General features: G+C 37.5%; 1 protein-coding gene across 2 annotated transcripts in view; it reads left to right on the top strand.

Moving 5' to 3' along the window:
- The window catches only part of BBS2 (Bardet-Biedl syndrome 2), a 37451-nt gene extending 25434 nt beyond the window's left edge, over nucleotides 1-12017 (top strand). For both annotated transcript variants that reach the window (XM_007474884.3, XM_001364861.4), the window contains exons 13-17: nucleotides 4370-4501; nucleotides 5790-5927; nucleotides 6146-6258; nucleotides 10228-10376; nucleotides 11529-12017. In XM_007474884.3, coding sequence (XP_007474946.1) covers nucleotides 4370-4501; nucleotides 5790-5927; nucleotides 6146-6258; nucleotides 10228-10376; nucleotides 11529-11635 — 639 coding nt within the window. In that variant the 3' untranslated portion in view covers nucleotides 11636-12017. The remainder of the gene's footprint in view (nucleotides 1-4369; nucleotides 4502-5789; nucleotides 5928-6145; nucleotides 6259-10227; nucleotides 10377-11528) is intronic.
- Nucleotides 12018-12532: the final 515 nt, after the last annotated feature.

Raw genomic sequence — 12532 nt, 5'->3', positions numbered from 1 at the left:
TTATAGTTTCCTTCTTTATGTTCAAGTCATTCACGTATTCTGAATTTATCCATATCACCTAGATTGCCATATTTTTTGTCATATAATTGGGCATAGTAGTTTTTAATGATTGCCTTAATTTCCTCTTCATTAGAGGTAAGGTCTCCTTTTTCATCTTGGATACTGTCAATTTGGTTTATTTCTTTCCTTTTTTTAATTAGACTGACTAGTACTTTGCTATTTTATTTATTTTTTCAAAGTACTAGCTTCTAGTCTTATTTATTAAATCAATAGTTCTTTGACTTTCAATTCTATTAATTTCTCCTTTGAGTTTAAGGATCTCTAATTTAGTCTTCATCTGAGGATTTTTAATTTGTTCACATTCTAATTTTTTAATTTGCATGCTGAATTCATTGACCTCTGCCCTTCTTAATTTGTTAATATATGAACTCAAGGATATAAATTTCCCCCTGAGGACTGCTTTGGCTGCATCCCATAGGTTTTGAAAGGATGTCTCATCATTGTCATTTTCTTCAATGAAGTTATTAATTGTTTCTATGATTTGTTCTTTAACTAACTGGTTTTGGAGAATTGTATTGTTTAATTTCCAATTAATTTTCGATTTACCTCTCCATGTTCTCTTACTAATTATTATTTTCATTGCATTATGATCTGAGAAAGTTGCATTTATTATTTCTGCTCTTTTGCATTTGTTTGCAATGTTTTTGTGCCCTAATACATGGTCAATTTTTGTGAATTTACCATGTGCTGCAGAAAAGAAGGTATATTCCTTTTTGTCCCTATTTATTTTTCTCCATATGTCTACTAACTCTAATTTTTCTAAGATTTCATTCACTTCTCTTACCTCTTTCTTACTTATTTTTTGGTTTGATTTATCTAGCTCGGATAGAGGAAGGTTCAGGTCTCCCATTAGTATAATTTTTCTATCTATTTCATCCTTGAGTTCCTCTAGTTTCTCATTTAGAAATTTGGATGCTCTGCCATCTGGTGCATACATGTTGAGTACAGATATTTCCTCACTGTCTATACTGCCTTTTATCAGGATGTAATTACCTTCCCTATCTCTTTTAACTAGATTTATTTTTACTTTGGCTTTGTTGGATGTCATGATTGCGACTCCTGCCTTCTTTTTGTCAGTTGATGCCCAATAGATTTGGCTCCACCCTCTTACTTTCACCCTATGTGTATCTACCTTCCTCATGTGTGTTTCTTGTAGACAGCATATGGTAGGGTTTTGGATTCTAATCCACTCTGCTATTTGCTTGCGTTTTATGGGTGAGTTCATTCCATTCACATTCAGAGTGATGATTACTAGCTGTGTATTTCCCAGCATTTTGATTTCTGCTCCTGTTCCTGCCTTTTCTTCTTTCACTATTTCCTTCTACACCAATGTTTGCTTTTAAACAGTCCCCCTTGTCCCTACCCTTATTTTACTTCCCTTTCTACCCCCCCTCCCTTCTTATTCCCCCCTTATTTTTCCTGTAGTCATTCTAAAATTAATCCCGCCCCCTCCCTCTCTTGTACTGCTTCCCTCCCCACCAGACTGTTTGTTACCCTTCTAATCCCCTATAGGGCTCAAATCTATTCTCTGCCCCCAATGGATTGGATTCTTTTTCCCTCTTTGAGTCAATTTCAAAGCAAGTAAAAGTTGAGTATTTCCTGTCTATGACCTCTTTACCCTTCCAGTGTATTGATGTTCTCCCCCCTCCCACCATGAGCTTCTTTATGACATATAAATTTACCCCATTTGTTTCTTTTCCTATTTCTTTTAATATTAACCTATTTTTAAGCTCTAGTTATATATATGTATATACATATATGCATACTCATGTGTATGTATTTTTGCATGCATATATCTATATACCTATTTATGTCTTGTCCTTTCATCCTATACAGTTTGTCACTGTTCCCTCTAAGTGTACTTCTTTTTGCTGCCCAGGTAATAACAACAGTTTTTAAGAGTTACCAATGACCTCTTTTCTTATAGGGATACATATCATTTTAACTTATTAAGTCTCTTAAAATTTTTTTTGTTTTATTTTGTTTTTCTTTTGTCCCCTCTTTTTTAATTACCTTTTGATGATTCTCTAGAGTTCTGTGCTTGGAAATCAAATTTTATGTTCAGGTCTGGTCTTTTCTTTACGAATTCTTGAAATTCTTCTATTTTGTTGAATGACCATACTTTCCCCTGTAAGAATATAGTCAGTTTTGCTGGGTAGTTGATTTTTGGTTGTAGACCTAGTTCCCTTGCTTTCTGGAATATCATATTCCATGCCTTTCTTTTTTTCAGTGTGGATGCAGCCAGATCCTGAGTTATCCTCACTGTGGTTCCTTGGTATCTGAATGACTTCTTCTTGGCAGCTTGTAATATCTTTTCTTTGGTCTGATAGTTCTTGAATTTGGCTATAACATTCCTGGGTGTTGTCAGTTGGGGATTAAGGACAGGAGGTGATCTGTGGATTTTATCAATCTCCACTTTTCCCTCTTGTTCTAGGATATCGGGGCAGTTTTCTTTAATCATTTCCTGTAATATAATGTCCAGGCTTTTTCTTTTGTCATGGTCTTCTGGTAGGCCAATGATTCTTAAATTGTCTCTCCTTGAATGATTTTCTAAATCCTCTGTTTTGTGAATGAGATGCTTCATCTTTTCCTCAATTTTTTCATTCTTTTGGTTTTGTTTTATAGTGTCCTGCTGCCTTGTGAGGCCACTTGATTCTAGTTTTGTATTCTGGTTCTTAAAGACTGAATTTCATCCTTAGTTTTTTGGTCGTCCTTTTCCTTTTGGTCTGATTTTCTTTGGAGGTCATCTTTCATCTTCTTCACCTCATCTTTTAACTGCTTTGCCTCATCTTTCATCTCCTTTGCTTCATTTTCCAGTTGGTTGATTTTGGCTTTCAAGACACTATTTTCTTGTTTTAGTTCAAGTGCCTCTGTTTCCAGATGACTTATCTTAGTTTTTAAGTTCTTTCCCCAATTGTCTTCAGCCTCTCTTAATTATGTTTTGAGTTGCATTTTGAGTTCTTCCAAACCCTGTATCCAATTCGCTGGGATTTCTGATTTTTCCTTTGCTGATCCCTCCCCCTGTTTTGTTTGCTCTTTGTTCATTACCTGTGCAGAAGCTGTCTATTGTAATTTCTTTCTTCTTTTTCTGTTGTTTGCTTGAGCTTACCCCTTCTTTACTCCCCGTATTTGTCTGTGCTCTTGCTCCTCTCATTTATTTTTGGTTTTGGGGCTGTCAATCTCCCCTCTTGGAGCTTTGTCAGATCTCTTGGTACAGTCTCTAGGGGAGGAATGTTAGCTTCCCTGTCCTCTGGAGGCTTTTGATCGGATTAAGTTCAACTGGGTTGGGCTGTATGTGCTCTGAGGCTGAAGACTCCTGGAAGCCTGGGCCGCCCAGGCTCTCTCCAGTTCTCTCCAGCTGCTTCTCCGCTGTTCGCAATGTTCCCCAGTGCCTTTGCCGGACTCCCTGAGCTCTGAGGAGTCCTGATGGGATTAGGTTCAACTGGATTGGTCTGGATGTGCCCCGAGGCAACGGTGAGACTGGAGCCAGATGGAGGGACCTAGCCACTGGCCAGGTCTCTCCCTGGCTTCCTCCCCGCTGTCCACGATGGACGTTCTGAGCCCAGCGCCCCGCTGCTCACAAGGTAGACACTCCAAACCCGCACCTTTGCCCACTCAGAGGTTCCTGCTGCTGCTGGGGGCTCAGCCCTCTGGGTTGGGGGGGGAGGGGTCCTGGGACCTTCCCTCTGCCTTCCCCTTAGACCCGAGTATTCTCAGATTCTGGCTTTTGGGGGGCATACCTTTTGATTTGAGTCCAGAATGAGGGTTCCCTGCCTTTGTCCTGTTGTTCAGTTTGAATTTTGGTGACCTAGGAGCATTCAGTTTGTAATCGGTAAGGAAGAGTTTTCTGAGGTCTGAACTTTTGCTGCTTGCTAAGCTGCCATCTTGACTCCGCCTCCCCAAGGTTTTTCTGAAACCATTTTGCTCCACATTTCTAATTGTGTAGTAATATCCTAACACAATCATATGCTACAGTTTTTTTTCCACTTGATGGATATCCTCTCAGTTTCTAATTCTTTGTCACCACAGAAAGAGCTGCCTTAAATATTTTTGTATATGTGAATCCTTTTTGCTTTTCTTTGATTTTGAGGAGCAGACCTAATAGTGGTATTGCTGCACAATTTTATAGCCTTTGGGCATAGTTCCAAATTATTTTCCAGAGTGATTGGACCAGTCCGCAATTCCACCAAAAGTATGTTGCTGTCTATTTTTCTACATTCTTTCTAGTATTGTCCTTTTCTATCATGTTAAGAATGGCTATGTATTTCTTTTCTAAAACAGGCATTTCATTTTATTACATATTTTTAAGGTTGTTATGTGGCTAAACCAGAACTTCCTATTACCAGAAGATAGTGAGATCCAAAATGCTCCATTTCAAGTCTGTTTCACATCCCTGCGAAATGCTGGGCATCTCTTCATAAAAATAAAGCCCAGTGGAGAGGTAAGATTGATCGTCATGATGAATGATGACCTTTCTCCTTATACAGTCTTTATTAGTGTGAGGGTAGTGTTTCAGTGAGACACTGAAAAGACAGATAAAAGTACCATAAGGAGAAGTCTCTGTGCCATAAACCAGTCATTTCAGCCTTTCCAGTTGCCATTCACTTCTTTGATACCTAGATTAGAATTTAAAACATCTGTATGTGGGAGAGCCAGAGGACTAGACTAGGGACCAGCTCTCCCCCCCCCCCACCCCCCGAGGCTAAGGTAATGGATACTTGAAATCATGTCAAGAAGAAAGGTAAGTTAGTGGCAAACTCATGACAGTCGCAGAAAATAGTCTTACATGCCATTGCTGATACAGGTTGCTAAATGCAATACTCTACAAGTCTTATTTTTTCATTCATAGCTCTAATGCAGTGGTTCTCAACCTTTCTAATGCCGTGACCCCACAATACAGTTCCTCATGTTGCAGTGACCCCAAACCAAAAAATTATTTTGGTGGCTACTTCAAAACTGTAATTTTGCTGCAGTTATGATTCGGAATGTAAATACCTGATATGCATTATGTATTCTCATTGCTACAAATTGAGAGGTTGAGAACCACTGCTCTAATGGGAATGTAGTCCCTCACAAAAGATTTTTGGGTCCAGATGATGACAATTAAAAGAGCTGCCAAGGTAAAAGCATGAAAGAATATGAAAACATAGAGGTAAAAAAAGATGAAGATAGCAGAAATAGAGTTAAAAATGTAAAGGATTAGGGCTATTTTCTTTTAATGACAGAAAATTGGCCTATTGGCCAGGACCCAACAATAGTGAATAAGTATAATATTTATAATAACTATTTAATTGTGAATAACTGCCACTAGGAAATTATTAAATTGTTAAATGCATACTATGTACCACACTCTACTGAGTGCTGGGATACAAAGAAAAGCAAAAGCCTATCCCTTCCTCATAGAGCTCACAATTTAATAGGGGAAGATACATATAAAGAAGCTGAAAAGCAGAGTGGAAGGGGATGTGGAGAAGAAAAGAGTGAGGAAAGGAAGGTTATTCAGGAATAGAGCATAAGGAAATCTTGAGGTCAAGAGAAAATGACGAGGGAACTGCTCTCAACCCCCATCTTAAGTAGAATATTTGGGAGGAGCTCTTCAATGTCCTCCCTACATCCTCTTTGATACTAGAATGTGCAATGCTCTTTATATCATCGAATAGCTGTTCACTATATGTATATAAGTTTTAAGAGCATAAATGCCAAATCTAATGTCCTTTTTATCTTGTTAGATCACTGTTAGTACAGATGATATTGATCTGGCTGGGGATATCATCCAGTCAATGGCTTCCTTTTTTGCTATTGAAGATCTTCAGGTAGAAGCTGATTTCCCTGTCTACTTTGAGGAATTACGGAAAGTTCTTATTAAGGTATGGACATATGATGATTGGATTTGTGAATAAATGATATAGCTTGTCATTTGGAATGTTTCAGCTATGAGATCTTCACAGAAGTGAACCTTGTTGAATGTGAATAGGTAAAGAGATGTTTGCCTCTTTGGTAGATTGAGCTCATTTCAGAATTTTTATATTTGGTCTTTGTGGGTGCTTTGAGATTCTCTGTAGTTCATAAGTATTCATTTTGCCAGGTGGACGAATATCATTCTGTACACCAGAAACTTAGTGCTGATATGGCTGATCATTCCAATCTGATCCGTAGTTTGTTGGTCCGGGCTGAAGATGCACGTCTTATGAGGGACATGTGAGTATCGCTCTGGCAAAGTGGGTTAGCTTTTTATATGTGTCCCAATTACTGTTTTCAACTATAATGCTTTATGTTTTCACATGAAGATTTTATCAAGAAGATATTTACCTAGTGATTATTTAGGTAAGTTTTCAGAGAATCAAAATTTCTCTTAAATGGCTAATTGTACTCTTCCTAAAAGATTTCAACTTCACAAAATTGAAGGAGTAGATGTTTTTAAGTAGCTACCAGTATTTCATAGGTATTTGTAAATATCCATGATCACACTGATGTATTGCTTTTAAATTCCCTCCACTAGTGCAGGTCACAATCCAGGCATGTCCTTCCACCTTGTGTCATTCTTATTCAACTATTCCAATGAATAGAATTATCTGTGAAGTGCTTTGGCAGTCTTCCTTTGAGTGTTACAGTATTTTATGGATATTAGTGGTTTACTTGGCTGTCTAGCTGTTGTCTGTCACTACATTATTACCCACCTCCTTTTCTAGGCATGTATATCCTAGATCCATGTTGGTGAAGACGTGGCATGCATGCTCTGGTGTGCTGGAGGGGGCTGCTCTGTTCTCCCTTTCCATAGCACCAGAGGATGTTTTTTGGTATGCCTCGCCCCTCTGTCTAGCTGTCAATGCAAGCACTTCTTCCCTCTGCTCTCTGGGGTAATGCAGGGTGCTCACAGGCAACTTGAAGGTGGTTTGGGCACACAATCTCTTAAAGGTTCACCAATGCTGCCCTAGATGATGCCTATTTTGGGGCTATATCTTAATCACATGCAATTGTTGTTAATGTGCTACAGATTACTTATATTCACCATATACCTTTTCCTTTCCTGGATCACTTAGAATTACAATTCTTTTTAGTGTAGTACTCCAAAGAAAGGGAGGCTATATGACACAGAAGAGATTTTTGGACTAGAAGGCAAAAAAAAAATTGAAATCTCATTCCTGAAACTAGTGACCATGGGCAAGTGTAATTTAATCATCCTGAATCTCAATTTCATTTAGAAAATAGGTATTTTATTTATTTTTAATATAATTTTATTTTAAAAATACTTTTCTCCTGGTTACATGATTCATGTTCTCTCCCTCCACCTTTCCTTCCCTCCTCCCAGAGATGACAAGCAGTTTCACTGGGTTATATATGTATTATCACTCAAAATTGAAAACAGGTATTTTAGCAATTTATTTATTTTAGTGCCTATTTCACAAGGTTGTGTCGTAAGGTTTAAATAAGATAAGGTATATAAAGTGATTTGCAGACTTTAAAGAATTATGTTACTTACTATTATTCTCCTTCCATCATTTATGGCCAATACTGCATTAGAAGAATGTAAGGTATTAAAGAGATAGGACTTGGTGGCAAGAGACTGCTTAAGATTATGAAAACACTAACAATTTCCTAAATGTAATTCAGTTTATTCTCCTCTTCAGTTATGGGTCTAATCCACTGTCCTTCTATAGTATCTGTCAAAAATATGTTCAGTGATGTATTAACTGCATATCATTACCTGGGCAAATTGAGTTCTTCATCCACTTATTTTTCCTATATAGCTTACTAAACTGTTTTGTGTGTGTGTTTGGGAATGTCATTGGGGTAGCTAGGTGATGAAATGGATACAGTTCTAGGTCTGGAGTCAAGAAGACTTCAGTTCAAATTAGGTCTTAGATACTTAATCACTGTATATATCTGGGCCCCCTGCTTACCTCAGATTCCTCCTCTGTAAAATGAGCTGAAGAAGGAAATGGCAAATTACTCCAGTATCTTTGCCAAGAAAATCTTTAAAAGGGTCACAAAAATTTAGACCTGACTGGAAAACAACAGGAATATCCTCAGTGGGGCTTTATAGGGTTGTAGGGCTCAATACAATTAGTTTAGTGTTGTCCATAAATAGAATTATCCTGAGACCCCACTATATTTAGGGGATTTGTCTTAACAACTGAAGCATAAAATCCCAGCTGCATAAAACAAACAAAAAACATTTTTGGCTTTGCCATGGAATGTCCAAATAAGAAAATGGATTCTCTAGAGCTCCTTGCTATTTTAAAGATAAAGTCCTTTGGAATTTTAAGCACTTCACTACTTGATCCTTTCCTCCTTTTCAATATTCTTATCATCCACCCTTCTTTATATACTCTTGGATCCAGCTATCTTCCTGTCTCTGTGCTTTGGCTGTTCCTCATACCTGGAATGCTTTTCTCCCTGATTTCTGACTCTTAGGATCCCTGAAGCTGAGTACCACATCCTACAGTAAGTCTTTCATAGTTCCCTCAGTTCCTGGTGCCATCACCTCTAAAGAGGCCTTCCATGTTCTGTTTTTATCTTCTATTTTCTGATTTCTCCATGTTGTCTTCCCTAGTAGAATGTGAGCTCTCTGAGGGGAAGAGCTATTTTTGCCTTTCTTTGTATTCAACCCTTTCATAAGCACTTAAGTGCACATTGAATGATTGATTTTTACATATGCATGGAAGATTCCATGATGGAAGAAAGCCATTAAGGTTGTGTTTTTCTTTACTGACTCAAATGCTTTTGTGTAACCAGTAAATGATAAACTTAGTAAGATCTTGTATTTTTAATTTTAACTATATTGGTGGTATTGGTACAAAAACTTTTTAAATTTTATTTAACCATAATTGTCCATTTTACCTTCTGAGATTTTTCTATTCTTTGGCTGTGAACTCTTTCTCTATCCATAAATCTGGCAGGTAATTTCTTGATTGCTTCTCCCATATTTTGGATGTCATCCTTTGTGTCCAAATCAATGCAGCCATTTGGAACATGCCTTCATTTACAAAATGGGATGTGGGTCTCTACCTAGTCTTTCCCAGCTTGTTTTCCAGTTTCCTCTATGTTGTATGTTTGCCAAAGAGTAAGTTTTATATCCCCAACCTGGGATTTTTAGTTTTGTCAAATGCTAGGCTACTGAGCTTGTTTGCTTCTATACATTGTGTATCTGATCTGGGCCTTTTCTCAATCCTGACACCACTTGGCCTCTGCAATTCCTGGTGCTTTAGATCGTTTTCTCATTCTGGGATTTTCATAATATGTTTCTCTTCTAGTTTTCCTGTCTGAGTGACTATTGCTTGTCATTCTCCTTTGTAGGTCTTCATCCAAACTAACTGTGGGTATTCCTCCAAGGATATGTCTTAGGTCCCCTTTTTCTTTTCACTCTATATTACCTCACGTGATCTTATCAGCTTCCCTGATTTTAATTATCATTTCTGGGCAAATGGTTCCCTCTTTCTATCCATAAATATGTGTGTATATGTCTATACACATCCAATCTCTCCTGAGCTCTAGTCCTACTTCATCAATTGTCTTGTGGACAGGGAATCTTAAATGTTCCCCATGCAGGGATATGATTGGGGATGCAGACTAAATGATCATCCTAGTGCAGACAACAACATGGAAATAGGTTCTGATCAAGGTCAGATGTAAAACTCAGTGGAATTGTGCATCAGCTATGGGAAAGGGTGGGGGGAGGGGAGGGAGAGAAAGAATATTATTCTTGTAACCAAGGAATAATGTTCTAAATTGACTAAATAAGATTTAAAAAATGTCCCCCATGCATCTCAAACTCAACATGTCCAAAACAGAACTTAGCATCTATCCCCAAACCCTTCTCTACACTTCTGTCTTTATGTTTTTTGGGTGCTTTTGCTGAGGTACATTAGTGCCATCATTCTGTTCTCAGAATCAGAAGGACAAGAACTAAGAAAAGATATATTTATGCTTTTCCCCATTGTCTTAGAACATACATTTTCTTTGGAATAATTTTTTTGTAAAGAACTTCTAAATGTTTTCAGGGCTTTAGGGTTGCTGGTCACCAAATACAGTGGACTCATTTTAATGAAATTTTTGCTAAGATTGGCGTTTTTTTACCCTCAGATTTCTAAGAATTTGTCTCCCTCCCAAGTCTGTCATATTAGAGATGAATTGATAGTAATGTTATGTTTCTGTTGATTCACACAGGAAAACAATGAAGAAACGCTATGTGGAACTTTATGACCTTAACAAGGACTTGCTAAATGGTTACAAAATTCGCTGTAACAATCACACGGAGCTTTTAGGGAATCTAAAAGCAGTAAACCAAGCTATACAAAGAGCTGGCCGTCTTCGAGGTAAATCTAATTTTGTGGCTATCACAAAACAACTGACCATCCGTTTTTGTAATATCCACCATGAAAAAAAAAATCACTTTTACTGATTAAGTCACACTTCCAGGGCTCAGCCTTGGGCTATGGGCCAAATGCACTGTTATTTTTTGAGAAGCAAGCCAAAGCTTAGCGCCCAAGCATTTCTTCATGTTGTATATTCCAAAGAAACAATCAGAGAAGTATATTCAACTTCCCTTTTTTTAGGTCTGGGCTTTTGCTTTTAAAAACAAAAAAGCCATCCTGAATTCATGGTTCTGCCTGACAATGCCTTTTTAGGGTAGAAACAGCGCTAGTAACTATTTGGTTGTTTGAAGTTCTCAATGAAATCACTGCTTGTTTTGAGATAGTTGTGGAAGGAACAATGACTTGAATCCCAGCTCAGATACTTCTGCAGATTTACTAGTTGATTTAGCAATGGGGATAATATATGTATCATATTTGTTTATTTCAGAGGATATTTGTACCAGCCTTACAGATTCTTATGAGAAAATGCCTCAAAAACATTGAAATGTTATAAACTTGTTATTCTGTAACAAATGCCCCTAAAATTTTGTTATTTCGGCAGTATCAAAATAAGGGCTTGGGTCCTTTCAAGTTTTAAGTCCTTTGATAATTGTTAGTTTTATATCATGTAATATTTATTGGGTATTTTGGTACAGTGAAAGGAACACTAGATTTGAAGACATGAGTTCTAGGCTTGGCCCTGCCACTAACTCCCTTACCTTGTGCAGATTGCCTTATGTCTTTGGACCTGTTGCCTAATCTGTAAAATGAGAAAGTTAAGACTATGTATTTTCAAAGAAGGTCCTTTTATCTGCTAAATCTTGCGAACTCAGTTTTACCTTTGCCTTAATATAAGACCTTTTGAGGGCAGCTAGTGGATAGAGCCCCAGGTCTGGACGTTCAAATCTGGCCTCAGGCACTTCCTAGTTGTGTGAGGATATGTGAGTCTATACCTAGTTTTTCTAAGTCATTTAATTCCAGATGCCTAGCCCATGCCACTCTTTTATCTTAGACTTGGTACTAGGACAAAAGGTAAGATAAAAAAATGACCTTTTGGTTTAAAAGCTCATGTTATTTCTTAATCATGTTGATGCTTATTTTCTTTCATTGCAGTTGGAAAACCAAAGAACCAGGTGGTCAGTGCTTGTCGAGATGCAATCCGGAGCAACAACCTCAACATGCTATTCAGGATAATGCGTGTGGGTACAGCTTCATCATAGGAGTGGTCAGAGGTGGTGAAATGCTGTCAGTCACTGGGAGTGTTAGTTTTTTCCTTATTCACCTAAAGGATTGAACATTTAATAAGACCATGATATGCCATGATTATGAAAGGCAAGGTGATTCTGTGCCCAAGTTTCACTTGTAAAGCACTATTACTGAAAAATGTTTACATTTCCTGCTTTTAAATCTTTTAGACGAATACAAGGTTGATATATGGGGATGTTTAAATCTGTAGGAATTAGTGTTTTTTAAGCATAACTGTTGTTTAAATATATAAAACCTTTTCTTCTTGAAATTGTATCTTTAATAGCTTTTTTAGTTAGATCCAATTTTTATTAAAATTTAAAAACTTTTGACCTTTGTGTTATGATTATTCAAAAATTGTAGTGTTTTTATTTCTAAGACTTAACATGCCTTTGCTTCCATTATAATTAATATTATTGTATTTTGGTTTGAACCTATGATTTCTTTGGTTTGGGGAACTCCCAGTGAGTTACCAGAGCAGATCAACAATTTGTCTGCAATTTAGATTCTTAAGGGGGGGGGGGGGAGGACGACAGACATTCAGAAACTAAGTGATTTATCCCACACAACCAGAATGTATCGAGATGGGACTTGAACTCAGGTCTTTCTTCAACACTTACTACATTGCATCACTATTTGTTTCTTGGAGGAAAATCATTTACAGTCCCCATATTTCCTGATTCCGTTTCCCTTGGTTAACTATGGGGAAAAAGTGGATTTGTGAGGCAGAATTACATGAAGTTGTCATACCCACTCTCTCTTCCAAAGTCATTCAAGTCCATTGTTAAAAAGTCAGGGCAACTAGTGATGGTCCAGGATATAGTGGATGACCTTGGCTTCTTTGACAGCTGACCCAGCTCTAAGTGCTCTAT

Source organism: Monodelphis domestica, chromosome 1 (assembly GCF_027887165.1).
Source record: "Monodelphis domestica isolate mMonDom1 chromosome 1, mMonDom1.pri, whole genome shotgun sequence".
NCBI lineage: Eukaryota > Metazoa > Chordata > Mammalia > Didelphimorphia > Didelphidae > Monodelphis > Monodelphis domestica.
The sequence above is the reverse complement of the archived record's forward strand: the minus strand, read 5'-3'. Positions and strand labels throughout refer to the sequence as shown.